We start from the raw sequence: 22275 nt of genomic DNA, 5'->3' as shown, positions 1-22275 counted from the left end.
CAAAGGTCCAAGTCAATCATTAAAACTACTTGAGCGCTGTTGCAAATAAAACCTTGTAGATCATGCCAACTATGCCAAATTGTCACAAATACAGGTTTGTGGATACAGCCAATTACACCAATTTGTCAGGAATATGATTTGTTACACAGCTTTGGTTAGCAATTTAAGATTTATTAATATTTTTGAGACAGATCACAGTATTAAGTTGTATTATTTTTAACAGCATCAGCCAATTTAAAACAGCAATTTGATGGAATTTTTTACAATCAACACAGCGACTTAGTTAAAGATTCGAAAATGGCAAGGTTCATTCTATTACTTACATAGAAGAAGTGCACAGAGGAAAATTCAATTATACTTGAGTTAGAGTGATTCACAGAGGGACCATGGTTGCAGGGGATAAGGAGGACCCTCTCGTTGAGTCATTAGATTAGGAATAGACCCTGCTGCTTTCTAAACTCCTTTCAGGGAGAAGTCTAGGTGCGGCTAGGTCCAATCTTAGTCTCAGACTTGGTCAATGGTTTATTTAAATAGGGACAATTCTTATATATATATATATAGCCAAATTGCACACATACATCCCATCCCCCCCCCCCGAGGTTAACCTGTGAGTAAAATTCCCCTTTTTGTGAGTTTCATTAATTACTCACTTTTATGTGCTGGCATTCGTCAGCATGTGGCCACTGAACCTTGCAAAATCAGGCCTTTGAGTCCTCATGAAATTGTCAACAGAAAATCCTTCAGTCCTAGCGAAAACTACCCTGAGAGGTGTCCAAGCTCAGGGGGAGATACAGGGTCACACAGCCTGCTGCCCTCCCGGAGAGCTCAAAAGGTCTCCCTTTTGGATTGCTATTTATAGGCTCAAGATGATTTGCTTTGGTCAATATTTTACATTCTGGCCACAATTCTGGTACACAATTCAGGGAGCAGATGGCCCAGGTATGGACAGAGATTGCCTGGTGCCCAAGTCATTACGACCAAGATAACAGCAAGACAGGGCTTATCCTGGGATCCCAGGGTGGCCCAGGGGGCTGCACCACCACAAGCGCTTCCTGGAGGAAGGCATTAGTGTGCTACCAGTTGGTAAAATGCACACGATGCACTTCCTTCATCTTGTTTTTTAAAAAATTGTTTCTTAATCTTTTTTGAATATCAACATACAGGTACCAGCTAAACAGAAAAACAGTTGAGATTTACATCACTGCCTCCAGTACACATTTTGTATTGGTACACATTTCTGTTGCCAAGATGACTTAGCACAGGATGAAGACAAAACCAGAGGCAGAAAGCATATCGATTGGCAGACTTATAAAAAACAAAGCTTGCAGTGACATTATAATCTGTTTTATCATAGAGGATTCAGATGTGAATTGATCAGTTCAGGTCATATTTAGGGAATATTTACAGTTCTTTGTAAGACCACTTCTAATATTGTTGTCCATTTTCTCCCCTTACCTAGAAGATTTGACTGTTGCAGTGGACAATGACCTGGCATTGGTTATTGCTCCAAGAGGCAAGCAAGTGGCCTCTTGGCTGGACTAGAGGAACCCATATAGCTGGACATAAATCCTCCAGCACTTAGAAAAAACTAATTAATATAAAATGCTGCAGGCATCTCTTCAGCAACACAGACTATACCTCTGGTGTAACAAGCACAGCAAACACATTTTTTTATGTTGACTTTGCAGAGAAATAAAAAATCAAATTCAAAAAGAGCCTAGTCTAGAACCCCAAAGCACCTAACTGTCCACAGTGAAGTCTGAGATCTGCAGCTATTACCGTGTTACACAGGATCTTTTCTTACTTCAAAACCAGATCTTTCCATTTAAAAACCCTACACTGCAGAGAAAAACATGGTGCAGACTGCACATGTGCTCCCTAAAGAAGTTTAAGTAAATCCATAAGCAATGGTCACACTTAGTGTACGACACAGATTTTGTGATGTCAAGTGCAATACAGAACCTATAAAGAGTAGAATAGTCATTAAAAACAAGACAGATAAGATGCTTTGCTGATGCTATAGGAACTATTGCCTGTGTCTGTGATTGTAAACTTCACTAACTATGGAGTCCAGAAGTAGCTGACTTTGGAGATACATTTTCAGATTTGACCCTGGTTTTGTTGAGACCCATGGTTCAGTATCAGAGTCCCTGCTGACAGATGACTGCTGACTTTCCAGAGAAATGGTTCAAGTACCTGCTTCTCTTCTGTGCACAGGTCAGTTTGGACTGGTTATAGACCTGGCATTTGGCATCTTCTCTTTTCTCATGGTCTGAGGTTCTGCTTAATCCAAATTTGCCAATGACCTTTCAGCAAGAACTAACTCAGCACTGCAAGTTGTCTTCACAGAAGAGCATGGGGGAAGCCTATTGCAAATTTGACATTTAAAACTGGAGAATGCTAAAAAACATGGTATCTTCTGCAAGCAGGTGAAATACCGTCACATCACTGGAACAGTTTCAAGGATGGGGCAAAGTTCAGTTTCAGTTCAAATGCGTGCTTGAGCCTGTCAATTCATCTGAGCCACGGTGTACATCTCAAGTCATCTAATGGAGCTGGTAAATGTTTTCATTCTCACAACATATACCTTTTTAAACCGGGGGCACATACACGTAGCAGTATTTTAAAATATGTATGGAAGGTACTCGCTTGGCTACTATCACTGTATTTCTCTTTCTAACGTTCCCGTGTCTTGACCTGAAAAATTCAGTGCTACCGTAATTTCTTAAGATATTGCATGTCTTCACAGTGGTGAGGGAAATGTAACCATGGGCCAGAAACTATGCCATCTGCCTGTATCACCCACCGCACCAATCCAGTAGGTGATTCAAATTGCCACGTGCGCAAAGGAGCACTGGGTACTGATTGTTGGTAAAAATGTATAGATTCAGGATTCGCAACATTTATTTCTCAGAGTATATGGTCTAGGGCCATTTTAGCACTCTTACTCTTCCCTGATTAAAAAAAAAAAAGAAGGAAAGGGAAAGGCCAAACCCACTGAACAAATAAATTTGCACACCCAATTCTTACAGCGTGTTCTAGACTGTACCAGATACTGCATGTAGCTCAGACCCATGAGTTCTAAACACTTTGTGTTCCTATCTTGTAACATTGTTTTCCTGCGTGAACAGATGACTTCAGAACAGCAGAAATTACTGATGTCACTGCATATTCCCAGACCAGTTGAATTGCAGGTTTGTTTAAAAATCAAGCATCGTATTTTTAAAATGAAACATTTTTCTTCACTGGACAATGTCACCTATAAAGTAGAAAAGAACTCACATGGATAGAAATACTGAAGTCAGTGTGAGAGCTTGTTGAGTAAGCTTTGAAGATAGAAATATTAAGCTTGACTCTTAATGACATGAGTCAAGACATGAAAGTTTCCTTTTTAAAATAAATTTTACTTTACTTTGGTTCCAGTTCTGCTGGCGCTTCTTAGATTAAAATTAAGGCAAGGTAGGAAGTAAGCTAAAGTAGATATAGATCTTAGAAACTGATAGATTTTTAAAATATATACATTTGTGTGTAGGTACATATTGATACCATATATAGTAATATGAAATATAACTTAAAATCAACCCTTTTTTTCCTTTTGGTTCTTTACACAAACATGTATGAAATAATAAGACTGGACCAAACAGCAAAAGTATACCCTGTGCAGTGGTCAAATGTAGACAGAAGAACTGAATTTTGCTGCTAAACAAGAATTTTCTAGTACAATGCAGTTTCATTGGGAAATAATTCCATTGACTACAATTGGACTCAAGCTATATCTTAGTAATGTAAAAATAATAAATTAAAAAAAAAACACTGAAAAGAATTCATAATACACCCTAGGCTGCAATTTGAAAATACAGCTACTCACGCTTGCTTAGTTTATCAATCTAAGATTTTGTTGATCCTACTGAAATTAATGCAAAAAAAAAATATTTCTATTATTGTTTTGAGTGGACTATGCTTTTTCATTTCCAATGACCTAAAATATAATTAATGGACACTACTTCCACATCAATGTTCCCTTGAAATCTCAACTATTATATACAAGTTCAGAGGTACATCATCTGAGACTGGCACACCAAGTGAAAAGATGATAGACTAGTTTCCTTAAGTTACTAACAGCTACTTTGGATTCTCCCCCAGGATATTTAAAATTTCATATATAAGACAACTTCAGTTTCATGTACTTGTACTCCACAAATATTACAGGTTCATGGTAATGGCTTAAATGAGAGTTTTGTGGGGAAAATCTACTGAGGAAATATAGCTTGTGAATTGTTTGAGTAAATCAGGTAGTTTCCTTGAATTTCTAAGCCCTCTTTTTCCTACAGTGCACATAATTACTCAGGCAGTTTTTTCCCCACCTCCCCATATTTAGTGTATATCAATTCTGGGGCTCAGAACAAAGAAAGGAGAAAAGCAAACAATTCTTCTTTGATGATAAAGCAAAACTTGCTCAGTTATAAAGATACTGGAACACAAAAAAATTCATGACTTTATTTTTTATATATTTTCTTCAATTTATTAATAATCTTTTATATATATTTATTTATGGCTTTGAGCAAAGACAAAAGAAAAAATCTAACTCATCCCTGATCATACAGTTATTGTAAGAATGAGATCTATAGTCTCCCCAAGCAGCAGTAAGATCCAACCTTTTTCATTAATACATTTCATCCTGTACAGATGTGAGATTTCATATTTATGGGCTTACGTATGTACAGAGAAAACAGGTCAGTTCTGAATCTAGCAATGGACCTTTATATTACAGGAATGTGAGTCATTTGTTTCTTAATCTAAGTATATATACATTCATACATACATATATATATATACGTATATAATTTTATACCCTGTACCATTTTTTTTTAAATTAACATACAAATCCTAGATATTGTCCACTCTATTACAAAGTCATTAAAAATTATTTATGGTTTCACTGAAAGACCATGTGAATTAATATTTCTTCATAGTGCTTAAAATAAAATAAAAATATATATAAAAATATTTTGCTACTAACCCCATTTCTCCTATCAAATGTAAACCTTAGTTTGAAAGATCAGTATATGATCTTAATTAACTGACAGAATTTGTTATTATTAAAATAATATAAGGGGTATTGTACTGATAAATGGTCTTGCAGCGTATCCATAATGTTCCAAACACTTTTAAACAATCACTTCCCCGTATACTACTCTGGGCCACTTAAATTAATGGCTGCAGCACGTTAATGAGTTAATTACATTGATTTTTACCGGTGAGTGGGAGTCAGCAAAAACAGGAAGATTTTTTTAAAATTTTATTTGATATACCACTTTAGTAAAAGGCATAACAGGCAGCACGGGTTCAAGCTCTGTTAGCTTTAGAATATTTACTTGGCTCTCAAGTACATCTGGATTCACTGCATTACGTAGTTTGTGATGTGCTTTAATTTTTCCATGCATCATTAAACTCAGCATTATTAGGAAGAAAAAGAATCCTTTGCATTCACTTCCTTAACATGAGTCAGCTGGGTTTTAAGGAACAGAATATATGCTTGTATCATATCCATAATGCTGATTTTTCAGTGAGTTAAATTATGACACATTTAGTTTCAATCTCTATTTAATGTGACAATCAGGCACAAATGATTACGAAATAACTTTTTTTTTTTTGCGGATAAGATAATGTGAAGGTTTGAGCAAACAAAACAAAACGTTCACAAAACAGTATGCTCTAACCCTGCTTTCTGTCACCATTTCCTTTCTGTTTTGAAGACATAAAAAATAATAAACCTCGTACCTATGGGCTATGTTTGACACTACATGCCTTAGGATATACTATCCATTTAATTACAATATACACAGAGCAAATCGTGCATTTCCAGACAGACTTGATGCTATATTATATTTATTTTTGTAAATTAACACCACAGTCAACTACAAAACTACAGTGAAGACACAGAAAGCACCTGAAAGCCTAAACCAAGCTGTGGTTTACAAATAATCCTTTAAATGAAAAACCTCACTTCTAGACTTAAACCAGAGATTCAAAGTCAGCATTATAGGAATTTTAAGGTAGACACAGTTAATGAATGGTTATTATTTTCTAAGATACCGTAAAGCCTTTTCCTACAATAGCTGACTGAACCTATTTTTATCACCTTTTTTTTTTTTTTTTATCCCCAAAGCATGCATGGAATATTCTCAGATGCTATATGCTATTGAGGGCAAGGAGAAGAAAAATGACAGTATTGGTGAAGTACAAGTAGTTTGCAGGATCAAGCGTACAATTTTGCATAAAACATTGCATGTAAAAGTAACATTGTAGGTTTTAAGCCATTGCATTACAATTTAACAGTTGTGTTGCACTTTTAGCTTTAACAAATTTTAAAACTGTAAATTTTGAAGTGAAGAGCGGAACCTAAATTCCTAAACAAAGACCTTGCAATGGTTTACCACACAGCAGCTATTTTTGTTTGGGTCTAAAAAGTTATTTACAATGGCAATACTTATAGTCTTTGTAAAAGTCTTTAGCATGGTGAAGATCGAAGTCCACCCAGTTTTCTGAAACAACAGAAGGGCTGACATGTCGCACGGTTACAACCTATCCAGAGGAGTGCTACTGCCAGCCTTTTGACTGCAGGTGTTTGCAAATTTTTTCTTTTCCAATCTAATTACCAATGAGAAGTACTAACAGATGAAATGCAATGGGAAATAACAACTGAATTCTTCACGAGACATTAACAACATGTATGCAATAAATGAAATAAAGGTTTCAGAATATCACTTGGTCAGTGCTATGTGTTAGATTGATATTTCTCTTTTTTTTTTTTAATATACTCCTAAGTTTGTTATTGTGTTGACAATTTTCCCATGAAAATAGCAAACCTCATAAACAGAGAAATCTGTTAGACTGATTTTAAAGTTGACACGCTGAAAATAAGTAATATTACAGCTGAATTTAGACTTCTTTAATGGTTGCAAGAAAGGAAGACATGAATTCAAACAAGTTTTTTTAATTCTTTTTTTTATATATATATATTTTTATATATATATAATTTTTACATTCGTTACGTAGGGCAAAGCTGTCTAAAATATTTTTCTCATAGTAGACTGCTGGGGTACATTAGGAAACAGACCAAAACAGTCCCGGGGACGGTGGTCAGTTAGTTACAAGTCTGCTGCTCACAGTCACTAGGGCTCATAAGTTTGACGCGAACCGTGGTTTTTCTCCCTCGGGCTCTGTGCTTAAGACTGTGGAAGAATCCCTTTGCAGGGGAGCTGTGGGCGGTGGGGCCCCCCGGTTCGGGGGGATGGCTCCCGAGGACATCTGTCGGAACAGTGAGACCCGCTGGGGGATGGTGGCCCGGCCAGCTGGGGGCACGCCGGGGCTGGGGGCCGGCTGGGGGAGGGAGGCAAGGGACTCCCCCACGGTGGGGTGAGGCCTGGCGATCAGGGTGGAGATCTCGTGGGGCAGGGAAGGCTGCGAGGCGGAGAGGGGACGCACCTCCCGGGTCAGGTTGGTGTGGTGGAGGGCCTGGGTGCTCTTGTGGACCTCGTTCTTCTGCGCAGCCCCAGGGGGCTGCTGAGGTGCCTGCGGCTGCTGCTGCATGAGGGAGAGCTGCGAGGCCGTCGGTGAAGCGTACTGGAAAGTTCGGCCGGCCAGCGGGCTCTGTATGGGAGGGCTGCAGACAGCAGTGGTGTAGGAGCAGGGCGAGAGGATGACGGCCTGCTGGGGCGTCTGCGTGCTGGGCGAGGGGGAGTGCAGGTTTCCGTGGGACAGGCTGCTGGCGGTGTACACGGGAGGGGACTGCGTCCTGATGCGTGATGATGAGGTGGAGGTGCTGGAGTTCAGGGCAGGCATCTGCTGCAAACTTACTGGGGCAATGGTCTGCACCATCTCCCTGTCGTGCTTCACGATCTGCTTCAGGATCTCATTCTCCTGGTTGTTGAAAACCCCAGTGTTGAGGTCCTTCTGGAACTTCTGCAGGAGGATTGAGTTCTTCTTCCCTTCACAGAGAGGCAGAAGAGTTAGCAAGCCTGACATGGAGGAGCAGACCCTCATCCTGAATTTGCATTTCAGCCCCGACCACCAAGGGCTATATATTGTAAAAGCCTCAGCAAACACTGGGGCGAGCAGGTGCCACAGCTTGGTGGCGAGCCCACTGCAGCAGGCTGTGCCACACTGGGCACCACCAGAGCGACTCAGGCTGGCAGGCAGCCCCCGACAGCTGGCCTCTGCACACACCCGGCCCCTCCTCCCTCTGCACCAGCAAGGCAGGTTTGCATAACACCACTGCGTTCAAAGACACCTGGACTTTCTGTGCCTCTTCACTTGTAGTGTACTGCTATTACTACGGTCATTCAGAAAACGTAGCCATGGTAATTTCCTGAACAACAGGGTGGAAGAAGCCATCGGGCTCTGCATGTATAATGTCTTCCCCCCTCATTCCCCTAATTTCCCCTAGACTGTTACATAACTTATAAATACACCTGCCATTTAGCACACTCCCTGGAACTAAGTTTTAGACGTTAGCAACCAGTGAGCACTAGCTTGCAAGAAATCATCTTTTTAAATGTTTCTGAACTAATATGAACTCATGGATAATGTGACGCCTGCTTGCACAATAAAGACTGCTGTACTTCGTGTCCTGATGTCTGCTTGATGGCTCTCAGTGTCTGCAAATGTAGAGATTATTCCATGTCATCAGATGAACAGGAACACAATTGCACTCAATTGTTCCTTTTTTGATAAAATGGTTCACATTTTATCTTTTGTCCTATGTACATTTCTTATTGTAAACACAGCACTTCAGAAAGATTTGTTGCTCCAAAAGCAGACTGGACATTCCTACTCATATTATTTAAGCACATATTATTTGGAGTTGAACTACATTTCCAGAGTCTTGAGATACAAATTGTAAGAGTCTGAAAAGTCTTGATAAGATAAATTAATGCACTGAGTGCTCACAGTCTGCAAAATACTAGAACAGGTCTATTAAATATTAGAAGCCTGTATACTTGTATTTAATGTCTTTAGTTTTGCTATATTAAACATGTTTTCTTCCAAATCACATCTTCAGCTTAGAAGAGACAGTGCAACGACACTGCCCTGCAAGTCTTTTTCTGTTCACTTTGAAGAAACTGCAGACATAACTGTATTGAGAAAGAGCGATATGAGGAAATCCTTACACTAGAGTTTGCTTGTGAAGTTGAGGAAACACCACCAAACAGGATAAATGATTTTTTAAGCATAGCTCCATTTTAAAATCAGTGTCAATAATGATGGTCAGAGCGCAATTCTTCCAACAAAAGACCTTATATTTTATCTAGTACATCCTATTAGAGAGGTCTAGAATGTCTGGATACACAACAGCAGACTTCGCACACCCTGTTTTGATAATCTGTCATATCCTTCTGACTTTCACTTGGATATTGTTGCCCTGCTTTTCTGGTTGCAAGCAGATCTGAATAACGCCAGTGTGCAACCATCAATGCTAGTAGGGCCCATGTTGTGAGGAAAATGAGAGCCCTGCCGCAAAGGATTAAATCACTTCAACAAACACTGGTTTTCTGGGTGCTGAGAGGCTTCAGATCATCCCAGCATTATAGATGTCATCTGTAAACAATTTATGTAGGAAAATGTCATCTACTGCTCATGAAACAGCATAAACCCTATCAAGTGCTGAGGTAAGCAAAAGAAATATACAGGATTAATGAATAATACTTGTAATAATTAAAGTATACAAAACAATCCTCAGAGGAGTATGAAAGCTTTCTAGAACTCAAAGTTTTTTATTATTTAAAAGTGAGATTGCAGAATTTCTGGTCTGGACGCATGTCTTATTCATAGATCAACAGAACGTTTACTACAGTGTAACAGAAACAAAACATTTAAGAAGGGTTTAATCAGGGCATTTTATCCTGCAAGTCATGGAAAAGAAAATGTAGAAAGATTCTTAAAAATTCCTAATAAGAAAAAAAAAATACCTATCCTGTCAAGTCTATCAATTGCCACCGTTTCAAAGGCCCTTCTCATCATAGGGTACTCTTCCAGAACCTCATTGAAGTTGTCCACTGAGAGGGAATACAGGCGACAGTACGTGTCTGCTCGTACACTGGCAGTACGACGGCCCTTGGTCAAAAGGCAAATCTCTGGGGAGAGAAAAATTCAGCACACACAGAAAGCAAAAGAAGTTAGTGAACCATGCGAAACTTAAAAGCTAGGAAGTGACTCAGGGCTAAAAAGTAATAATTCAGCACTCAGCAGCAATTTCTCTATTGCTGTTTATGCAAGGTTGCAGTGACAAATCTGAAGGTGCTTGATTCTATTTTTGCTATTCTGAAGAAATAACTAATGTCCTTTAAGAGCCCTGCTTATAAGTTTTCTCAGTGTGGACTCTGTTTTTCTCAAGCCTTTTTAAAACAGTCATTCAAGTTGTAAGAAATGATCCATCAGCTCCCAAACACAGCTTGCTGACTCAATTAAGCCAACTGATTCTATCAATTTTTTAAAAATATCCAGCTAACATAGAGGACCAATTCCTCATTCACCTTTACTACACTAATTTAATACGATATAATGATATTTGAATTTAAGAGCTGTTCTAAGAAAAAATGCTTCAAGTATGAAAATGCCTTCTGTTTCCTTGGGGTTTATGTCCTAGGTATTTTTGGAAGGTAAACTTTTGATTTTAGACTTTTTTTTCTCATCGGGCATTTTAACCTCTGCTTACTTCACTTGATTAGTCTAGCAGCCTTTTTTTGCAAGTGCCTCCAACAGGAATTCTTCATTCTGGAACAGAGAGCAAAGCCATACGCAGGGTCACAAGAATCACCCCAAAACTTGTGACTGCTGATTCTGGAACCCACAGGAAGAGCATTAATGGATAAAGGCCAAATTCACTGTCAAAGGCTTGGAACAGCAAAATGTATGGGGTAGAATATTTATTTATATTAAAATACAAAAAATTGAAAAGTCAACTGCAAGAAGATGTGTTTGAGTTGGTCCCATTTTCAAGCTGGGGAATTACAATATAGAAATATTGTCAATTCTTGGGCTTGGGCAGGGTCAGAGATAGTTTCCCTACCTAGTTTTAGCAGTTCAGAGCAGTGAGTTCATATTTGTTCATATTTAAATACTAGCTAGGAAACTGCCTCCTACCCTGCTTGTGTGTCTATCACAAATCATCACTCTGAAGTGTGGAAAATCAAATATTCTTCATTAACAAAAATAAAGAATTATGCAGGCTTTATTTCAGATCTATAAAGTTCTAGCATAGTTCTTTCTTTCTATGTCTTTAACAAAATAAATTTTTTTATTATTCTAGAATGTGAAGAACCTTCATTTTTTTGTCTCATATTTCTTATTGAAGAACTTTAAAATGCTACCTAATTCTGAAGGCTTAGGGGTAAGATGCTTAAATAATATTGGATAAATCAAGTAAATTAACATGGGACCAGTACTAGCACAGAACGTACTAAAACCCCAACAGCTTTGGGGAGAATTTATAGAGACTAATGGGTATTGTAAGAGTCTTGACCTAATGTTCCTCACAAGACTTGATGCCCATGAAATAATGACAGTTTACTGGAAAGAGCCAGCCAGGTCAAAGAGAAGCCACTCCTTTCCTCTTCTATCCCCTGGCTCACCCTGACCCCTTCTCCTTTGATTGAACCCACTGCATTTTAGTTACAAGAGTGAGAGGGACATTTTGCCCAAAGGGAGCGGTTAAATGCAGTGAATACCTTCTCCATTTCATAAGATATTCTTTAGATCTCACACAGAATAAAGTTTTACAATACATGGTTGAATTTAGAGGGAACTGAACTGGTTGGAAAATCTGTGTGACTCATGATCACCTCTTCATTTTCAGCTTTCTTCATTTAAAACTGCTGCAAATGATACTAGAGACATAAGGGGTGTCTTCTGTTACATGTAACAAATAAAAGTACTTGAGATTAAAAAACATTGCATGCCCAAAACAAAACAAATATTGACTATGTCCCAACCATTCTGCAGAGTGTAAAAAATAAATTGAGAAAGTATTGTTGTCATCACTACATCATTATTAATCTAGAAAGCTGTATTTTAGATTACTTCCAAGAGAAAGATGGGAAGAAACCATAAGAGACAATGTTAGATTTCATCACAGGACAACGAGACCATGGAATTCATGGACATTACTGCTATTAATATATTTTTTTTTTACTCCTTCTTTCATCTTCCATTATTTTTGTCAAGTGAGGGTAATGGAAAGAATCACTGAAAACTATACACTGTATTCTGCAAACCATGGCAGCCCACAACTTCTGATTGAAGAACGCTTTTTTGTAAGGCTCTTAATAACCATAACAAAGTCTTCAAGTTCGACAGCATAATGAAGGATGGGTCAGGAAAAGTATGACAAATGTCTCGATTCCTCAAAACTGATCAGGGAGTGCCATGTGGAGCCTGCCTGCTCAGGAAGCAGGAAAAGCTTCATCTTCTCAGCTCCAGTTGAATGGTTTCATTCAAAAGATGAACTCCAGTCTTCTGACAGAAAAAGTACCCTGTGATGAATACCCTTATAATGCATTTCCAGCAATGTTTCTTGACTGATTAGAGTTGTACTGTATTCAGTGATACATCATCTATATTGCTTTGTTATGTGTACCAATATCATCTGGCCACAAGACTAATGTGCTTGTTAATTGTGTGTGTTCTGCATTTAAGTTCACTTTGTCTGTTAGCTATTTGTTTGGAACAAACTCTCAAGCATAAGACGACCTATCATATTAAATCTCATTTACTTGGACCAGAAAGGAAGAACACAGAATGTCAAAATGTGTTCCCATCAAACACTTGTGTTCTTTTAAATAAATCAAAGTAATTTTTTTTTTTTTTTACAAATAAATAAACAATAGATTTCATTAAGACAACAAAGCAACGAAAATATTAACGGTATCTTTAAAATGAGTCTTAGTGGCATCAAGTACACCAGGTGCCCTCAACAACCATGTTCTCCTTGATGTTCAACTGATTTAAACTGACTATGAAATACAAACAATAGCACAGGAGTGTGCAGTGAAACACAAAGGGCGCAGACTATTTTCAAACAGCCTGGACAAACAATGCTTTCTATAGCATAAAAAGGAAGTGGCGGCAGCATATTACTCACTAGTATTCCCATCTGCAGTTGGCATGGTGCATTGCCTTCATGCTGACACTTTCAAAGTGTCAAATACATATATCTTTCCTTTTCAAACAAAAGAATGTCTTCAATTCCAATTAATAATTATGTATTAGACTACAATGATCCTGTAATTCAAATTGCTAATGTAAGTTTTACTTTAATTATTTAACCGCTTTGGACAACTGTTCCCTAGAACATTCTGAAACAAATGTCAATTGCTGCACTAATCAAAAATGACTATTTGAAAGCACTAAATGATGCTAAAACATTCACATTCATTTGTTCTTACAGTCCATATTTAATAGAAATGCAATTAATTTGTCTGTGAAAATCACAATTTGTGTTCTGCTAGCATCAGAACATTCCCACAGAAAAATGCAGCTCTCAAAAGAACATGGGAAAGGGCTCAAATACAACGTACTTTCTTGCTGTCATGACATTGGCTAGAAAGAACAACAATGAAAGTTTAAAGCTAAGCCTGTCCTGAAGGTTATAATTATAACAATAAAAACTGATTACCAATATATCAGTTGCACACATACATAGGACACTGTTTAGTGGTGGACTTGGCAGTGCCAGGGTAACGGTTGGACTTGATGATCTTAAAGATCTTTTCCAACCTAAATGACTCTGATTCTATGATTCTATGGCAGTATTTCAGCAAGAGCATCAGGTTCAGTTTTGGAATACCATGACTTTCTAAAGAAGCCTGGCTATATCTGTACCTTGTAAAAGAGGGGATGTGTAGATTGTATTTTATTATTGCATTAGTGTGACAGAACACTGTGGGTAGGAAATTCTACTTACTTGAAAGACGGCACCAAGGAAAGACTGATTTCAGGAAAACACGAATGAGTTAAGGTGATTGACACAACCCGTAGGAGGACCTTTAAAGAATTAGTATTAGTAGGCCATTTGCAAAGGCCACCGTTTTGGTTCCAACTGAGATCAGGTTCATTGTTCTTGTGGACTGCATCAATATGCCACTGTAGGTGATAAATTTCCTCCTCCCCTGTTGCTATGTGATTCCTAAATTTTTTTTTCTCAAGAAAATAACTGCTAGGGATGTGGGAGCGGTTCACCTCTATCATAATTTGTGATGTTACATTGCCTTCTTAGTCTTTTCTAGAAGGGTACATGGATTGGCTGCCCTAGCAATAATTTCTTGTTTCCACTATATAGAACTAGGAAAACCCTGTTTTACTTCGGGAGACCGTACACTTTATCTGACAGTGTGGCACCCATCCATAAGTCTCAGTTCATTTTCCATATAAATTATACTTTGGATGTAATTACTCAACTTTCTATGTCACATTAACATCCAACTAGGGATTGAAAAACTTCAAAAATAAAAATAACAATCTAAAGTTTCCTTGCAGACAAATGTGTCCAGCAACAGATAACTGTGTTGATAAAGAAAACAGTTATGAGTACAGTACTAAGCTTTTTCATTTAAGGACACAAAACTGGTCCTGTCTCCATGGAACATATTTCTTAACTTACTAATATGTGGAAAATTAATTATTACCATATGCACAGCTTTGTTTTGCAAGACCAGAATTAAATAAAAAGTTCACTTCATTACATGAAGGAATTAATTTTGTGTAGTAATGAATAAATGAACAAACTAGTATTTTAGCCATATAGTGCTCTCCGTGTTAAAATCAAGTAAAAAAATTAGTGGTTTCTACGCAGTTCTGAACTACAGCAGTTTATTAAGTGCTCTGTCCCCTTCCAAAGCTATAACAGGTTTTCCATCATCTGTCAGATTTAACATTACAGGATCTAATGAAATGTCCTTCCAGCTGAGCACAGCTGACTATTGCTTCAGTTCCTCTGCATGAAACTTGTTTCATCTTGTAGCAGACATATACATTGCCATGCAAATGGGCAAGCAGCTATTCAGACCATCTGGTTACTTTCAGCAGCAGAAGAAAGATGGAAAATCAAAGAAATTCAAAGGTTTGGGACTGTTGGTTTAACATATTTGGGAATGTTTTATGAGAATGGGACAGTGGTTAGAATATTGTTTATTTTACAGAGAACAATGAGTTACTAAACTATTACAGACAAAACTTAGATGTACAAAAGCTCTTTCCATCCACCCATCTTGTAAATCTTCAGAGCAAGTTTCCCAGAACTACTATATTTAGGTTATTAGTCTTTTCTAACATAACTCTTCTGCCCTAATGAGACCACATTTGGAGTGCTGTGTCCAGTTCTGGGCTCCCCAGTTCAAGAAAAACAGGGAACTCCTTGAGCAAGTCCAGTGCAGAGCTACCAGGATGATCAGGGGACTGGAGCATCTCTCTTATGAGGAAAGGCTGAGAGACTTGGCTTTGTTCAGCCTGGAGAAGAGAAGATTGAGGGGGGATTTCATCAATACCTATAAATATCTAAAGGGTGGGTGTCAAGAAGATGGAGCCAGAGACTTTTCAGTGGTGCCCAACGACAGGACCAGGGGCAATGGGCTCAAGTTAGAACACAGGAAGTTCCACCTAAACACGAGAAAAAACTCCTTTCCTGTGAGGGTGCCAGAGCAGTGGCACAGGCTGCCCAGGGAGGCTGTGGAGTCCCTTCCCCGGCGACACTCAAAATGCGCCTGGACGTGGTCCTGTGCCCCTGGTTCTAGGTGTGCCTGCTCAAGCAGGGGGGTTGGGCGAGATGATCTCCAGAGGTCCCTTCCAACCCCTGCCATTCTGTGATTCTGTGATAACAACAACTCTTTGGCATGGTGCAAAGATCAATGGTTCTTGATTTCCTTCAAGCTACTGAAGGCGTCCACTGACCAGGAACTAGCTAATGGGCACTTTCTTAGTGTGCCAGTCACAGGAAGGGACCTTCAGCTCAAAGCACTCTGCTCCCAACTTTACAACAGGTAATGTGATTTTTTTTTCTTTAGGAAAGGACTATATAAACTTCAAGCAATTTAAAAGAAATATCAGTAAGCTTCTTGACACCCCATTCTTTCAGAAATGGAGCAATTTCCCAGTTCCATGTTGACTTAACCATCTTTAATACAGAAAACAGGGAGAAGTTGATTCATATGATAAAAATGTGATTAATGAACATCTGCATTTCTGTTTCCTTTTTCTTTATTAAACTCTGGAAAACATAAAATGCATATATCTAATTTTTATAACTTTTTAATGTGTTCTTTTTATCTTTCAAAATATTATCACTAGTGCACAATATTGAAAACCCAGGGATATGCTGCTTTCTGTTATAGATACTAAAATGACTACCACCAGCTCTTAGAATTAGTCAAAATGTAGGTTACAGCAATTAAATGAGTTTCAGTATTGCATTTTTTAAAAAAAAAAACCAAAACCAAACTTAAATGCTATGCCACATAGCTGTGCAGATCTTGTTTTGTGGTTGTTTTGCAAAACAGTATTTGCATTGACTTTAGTCACAGCTGTGGAGGAAAAAAAATGAAGGGATACCCTGAAAGGCCAGATCTATGGAGTGGATGGAAATGAAAAGACTCAGATAACATCTAACTCTGAATTCAGTCCTATAGTTAAGAAACTAAAATACAGTCACTGCTCAACAGGAACATTCCTGCAGCAAAGGAGAGAACTTAAGGAGGAAGGAAAACTGAGACAATTACTGTCTTTTATAGCCAGGTTTGTAATCTGGAATGTCCAAAAGAAAGCTGCGCAAATACTACTCCTTTTCCCACCTTATATACACTAAATACAGAATTGCAGACAAGTCAGTCTGAGTCTGCCAGAGTGAGCAATAGCAGACACTGCCTGCATGACCTCTTAATTTAAAAAATGCCAACAACAATTGTCTGTATAGTTGCTTTCAAATATCTGGGTTCATCAACCAGGGAGAGGGTTCATGAAGGAGGCCTGGATACACTGCTGAGTAGTTACTGCTTTGAAGAGGGAATGAAAATGGCCAATTACATTTAAGGGTCCAGAACAACTTCCTTAATGTCTTAGTTTGAGTCTCCTGACACTTCTTGAACTATTTACCTAAACCTAATTTAAATTTATCTATTTGTGATAGCTATTGCCCTTATCTAGTCATCTTATTAAAACAAACAAAAACCCCAACAGGTTAGTTAATTTCGCATTTTTATTGTCTATTTGTAGTAATTTGAAATTTCGGGCTCTGAAGACTCTGACACATGAGCTCTCAGCATGTTCATTGTTTATTTTATTTTATTTTATTTTATTTTATTTTATTTTATTTTATTTTATTTTTATTTTATTTTATTTTATTTTATTTTACAGAACAAATAGAAGAAATAGAAACTGTGCCCTAACCAGCAAGGTTGAAATTGTCAATGTTTTAAACAGAAAAAGATTACAAAAAGATTAATTAAACCTCTACTAATATAGCAATTAAAATACAAAAATGTATTTCGTTCAGTAAGCTAGAGACTCATGCTTCCTGACTTGTGGAATTTTCCCCTCATTGCAAGTTAGGAACATTATTCCTGTTTGCAAATATCTATCCCTGCTTGCCAGCACCTTTACCAGCTGAGATAATTTCACCATCATGAAGATTTCCCATATTTATCATGCCGTATATGTGAAGAGGGGAAGATAACTGAAAAGAGTGTTTGCTTTTATGTTTGAGGATGACATAATAACAAGGTGCAATAGACAATAGCAATAATAGGGGTTTTAGTCTTCTTGAGGAAAGAAATGGTCAGTAGGAAAAAGAAGTAGATAATAAGGGATATGAGCACCCTCACAAACATTATTTTACCAGTCCCTTTTATCCAGAATGTTATCCTTGGGACACAATCCCCACATTTGGAAGAAGGAGGGTTTGTTTCCAAAGCTAGTCTGAGACAAGAATCAACATTCAAGACAGACAACTTAGAAGCAGCTGGAGACAGGTATCCATGATGGGCATTTTATAACCATCTTCCTGAGCTAAAATACAGGTGAAAGTTGATTAGTTCTTTTGCTATATTTCTTTTTTTACTCTCTTCCCTAGAGGTCTCCCTCCCAAGCCTTAATTTGCTTAACCTTTGTGCATATATGTCAAATATTTGGTACAGTAAGTGGTCTAATTAAAGAGGTTCTAGTCTTTTTTTTTTTCTAACAGTATTTCTAATTGGCAGAGAGGTACATTTATTTCATTGGAGACAGCACAAATTTCCTGGGGGAAACCTTATTTGTATCAAAAGAATTGCCTAACATTCATTGAGCTAAACTTTGATAGGATTTATAGAGGAATACATATATTAAAATATGTTTCGTATTTATTTAGGGTTTGTCCTCAAGCCTAAAAGCATGATCCTTTCTTTACTTTGTCCCAAATTTGTCTTTTATGCTGCCTACCTATGAGAAGTCTGCTTCTTGAAACAACTCTTGTTCTTTTAAGTCCATTTCCTTGAATAAAGCTTAACACACTACTTTATAGCAGCTCTGAGAAAAACAGTGTGATAATTTGGATGTTTTGAGACTTACTCAGAGCAGGCCTCTTATTATTTCCGTGTCAAATTCATTAAAACAAATTGGCAGAGCCTTTAAAATATTATCTGCTGTGATATTAGTAAATATTGATAAGGAAAATAACATTTTGAGCATATATTAATTTTCAAGGCACATTTGGATGCAATAAGCCAATACATTTTAGTCATTCTCTAATGACTTTTGTAATTTTTGACAAGACTGATACATAACTGGATGCTTTTGAGTCCTTGTATTTCTTGTAAAGTTAATGTTAATACACTATTAAACATATTTTAATGTAATATACTTAATACATATCGACAGTATAATTGAATTATTTTCAGAAAAGTTGTTAGTCATAATTACTTCTACATCAAGAAAGAGAGCCAAATATACATGGTCAGAATACAATTGCCTTTATAAAAAGTGGCATCTTATATGACCAGAGACATTTTATGTTCCATCCCGACCTGTCTTTTCTTTTTCCTATCTGACGGTACTGAAAATAGCTGTGGCCAAGTTTTCATGACTAGAGCAAACAGAGGCCAGTAACATTCCTTACATCCTGACTATTTTCTATTGTTAAATCAAATTATTCTGAGAAAGCTCTGTTTGACAGAACAGAAGCCTAGGACCATTATATAAAATAAAACCACAAGTCCTTATTTTATCTTCAGTCCTATTTATTATGAAGCATCCATATATTCTACTTTAATGAAGTGTTCTTTCTACCAAGGGATAGTAAGGTAGTCTATTTATTACCTTGTAAAAGCCCATAATTTGACTGATATTTTATTTTACAAAAATAATAATTAAGCTTACTTCTAAAATAATGTGCCTAAGTAGAAATTTAGCTCTCATACTGGCTGGGTCAAAGGCTGAAAGTGATTTTATGTAATTCATTTGTGCCTACTTTTGTTCAGATGGATGCTTATTCCCTGTTGAAAAAAGCCACTTTGTTCCTTATGTCTTCAGTGTTATGCTCTTGTCATCTTGAGTTTGGCAAACAACAACAGTTACAAATTAAACTATTGAACTTGAATTTAAGTGGACTGTAAATCTATTGCACTTCACTTTTTTCTATTAAATTATTAAACAAATGATCAGAGACTGCCAGTCCTGAATTAAATATTCAGATTAAATATTTAATCTAAACTCAAATATTTAGTTTAAATTCTACTGCGCAAAATTGAAGGTACTTGCAAAATCATGTTCTGGCTTATCTGTGTTGGCCACCTCAGATTTCCAAGCTATGTTGATGTGGTATTTTGCTCATGTCTAGTTCTTTTATTTATAAAGTCTAAATTAAAAATGTATACTGTTCATGAATTCACAGAATTAGAATTATAATTTGGTTTGAAAACTATTTTATTTAGATAGCGAGAATTATTACTAGTATTGTTAAATTTATATTTACCTTTGCTAATTAATAAACCTCCTAAAACCAAACCAAATTCTATCTATCTTTTAGCATCAGAGTTATTTTCATTCTATTTCTCAAAAAGTCGCTTGGACTTTAAAAAATAATAGTCTGTCTGAACAGCAAGAAGTTCTTCTGATTGCATAATATTTGTTGTATAAAATATGGTGTCAAAAAAACAACATAATGCAGAACAAGAAATTATGCTATATCATGAGGAAATGTGTCCTCAAAATGGAAGACTAGTTTGTGCCAAAAAGACATTTCATTTTTAGGATCTCTTGCAGACAATACTTTTAGAAAAATGTTCTATACTGTCCACCTGAAAAGTATTTTAAGAATGAGTCGGTATGGAGGTCTGGAGATCATCCTCCCCTGAAGCACTTAACTGTGTACTTGCCATTATGAATGTGAACACTCACACCTCAGGGAGGCTACTTATAATTAATTATTTTGATTGGAGTATGAATACCGAGAGACTTAATTCACCACTACCTTGAATAAGGAGTAGTCTCATGCAGTATTTTTTTTCAAAATGTAAAACTGTATATCATATCATTGTCCATGTGTAAAGCAGTTAGTGGCCATACTCTTTAACAGATCTTTCTCTGTTTATAGTATTACAGTGCAAATCTTTAAAAGTAGTCTCTCAAAAGGAAGTACCTAGAGTGTACCCAGGAAAAAAAAAAAGTGGCAAAATATAATTTAAAGTGACTCAACATTTCCATTGTATTATTTTCCACTGCACTGGTCTAAAATAAACTGACAGCTGCTGTTCCAAAATGGGGAAAAGCTCCATAAATAATAGGTAGGTCAAAGAAGTTCTGTCTAATTGGCCTTCTACAAGCTGAAGCAAATGTAAAATACAATTTATTAGAATTTCAAGTGTGGAAGGATAACTTTTAAAGCCGTACTATATAATTTAAGCAAAATAAAACATTTAAAAATCTAAATTATTCCATGAACTACATGTTATTAAAAAAATAAACCAAAAAAGAAAAGATGTCATAGTATGTCTCTGGGACATATTTGGGGAAGATGGGGATAAGAATCAGATTTATGTGTGAATGATGATATTCAGCACAGTTAGTGATATCTGCATTTGAATAAGTAAAATAAAACATGTATTTGCCTCTTATTACAATGTAGGATGTAGACTATTACATTTTCTTATTCATATTCACACTCAGCAACTCTCATATCATAAAAAGAGTTTTAAAAATTCACATGCACTTCTTCATGTTCAACATACCTGGAAACTCATGGAAAAAATTATTTTTCAGCAACATTAGTTTTAGTTATTCTACAAATTGATTTATTGAATGACTCCCAGTGGTGTGATTCCACTGGGATTCTCAATGCGGGAATAAAGCAGAAAGAACACTGTGAGGGGGAACTGCAATGGACACATCACAAAACAGGCACCATGAATTATTGCACACTTATCTACTGGAACTAGGAAACTCCTTCCAACTGCAAACACAATGAAACCTCCATGGGGCCTAAGACCTAATTCAGAAAAATATACCTACACTTCCTACTCACTCGGTTTGGATTTCCCTAGCAATATCAGCATTCCTTCAGCTCTAATACAGTATCTGTTAAATACAGACAAAAAAGGGTTATAATTTCCTGGAACAGACGTCTGGGTTGCTGAATGAAGGAAAGCCTGTGTAAACACAGGTGGGAAAACAGATGGAGAAAGGAAAAGCTAGCAGGTTCACAAGTCTTATCTTGTGTCCTTTGAGGTTGCGAGGAATTTTGCCAGTGACTACAGCAAGAGCAGGATGAGACCACAGTGAAAAATCAGTCCTTTGTCCACCAGCAAGAAACAAAATGAAGTAACAGCAGAGTCCTGAACATGTTCCCAGAAATCCTCCTTTTTCTTAAATTGTGCTGAGCCTTACTGGTTGGGTAGTGCTGGATTTATTCCTTTCTTTTTCTCTTTGTAGACATGTCAGCACCACTATAACACACCGGTTACACAAAAAGGTCGTTCATCATGAGCTTAGCTGGATCAGGACTGCATGCCCAGAGTATTTCCTCTGACTCCACGGGGCTGGCAGCTGGAGGGGAACAGGACATTTTCTCCCTACCATTTACTATTGGGATTATAGCATAAATGAGTTTAAACTACTGAGGTATTAAAGAAGAGAAAAAAAAATATGCACTGAGACAGACAAAAAGATTGCGTAGCTTTCGTTCTCCACTGCTATGTACTTATCAAAGACTACACTTCAGTATTGTAACTGCAGATACTCAAAACATGGACCACA

The 22275-nt window shown here is 37.1% G+C and overlaps 1 protein-coding gene across 1 annotated transcript in view; it reads right to left on the bottom strand.

The window, feature by feature from the left end:
- Window positions 1-4469: 4469 nt before the first annotated feature.
- Window positions 4470-22275, bottom strand: part of HCN1 (hyperpolarization activated cyclic nucleotide gated potassium channel 1) — a 202243-nt gene continuing 184437 nt past the window's right edge. Inside the window, exons 7-8 of the mRNA XM_075079035.1 lie at window positions 9972-10136; window positions 4470-7991 (exon numbers count right to left, since the gene is read on the bottom strand). Coding sequence (XP_074935136.1) covers window positions 7183-7991; window positions 9972-10136 — 974 coding nt within the window. The 3' untranslated portion in view covers window positions 4470-7182. The remainder of the gene's footprint in view (window positions 7992-9971; window positions 10137-22275) is intronic.

Source organism: Phalacrocorax aristotelis, chromosome Z (assembly GCF_949628215.1).
Source record: "Phalacrocorax aristotelis chromosome Z, bGulAri2.1, whole genome shotgun sequence".
Lineage (NCBI taxonomy): Eukaryota > Metazoa > Chordata > Aves > Suliformes > Phalacrocoracidae > Phalacrocorax > Phalacrocorax aristotelis.
Note: the sequence above shows the minus strand (reverse complement) of the source record. Positions and strands in the feature narration are given on the sequence as shown.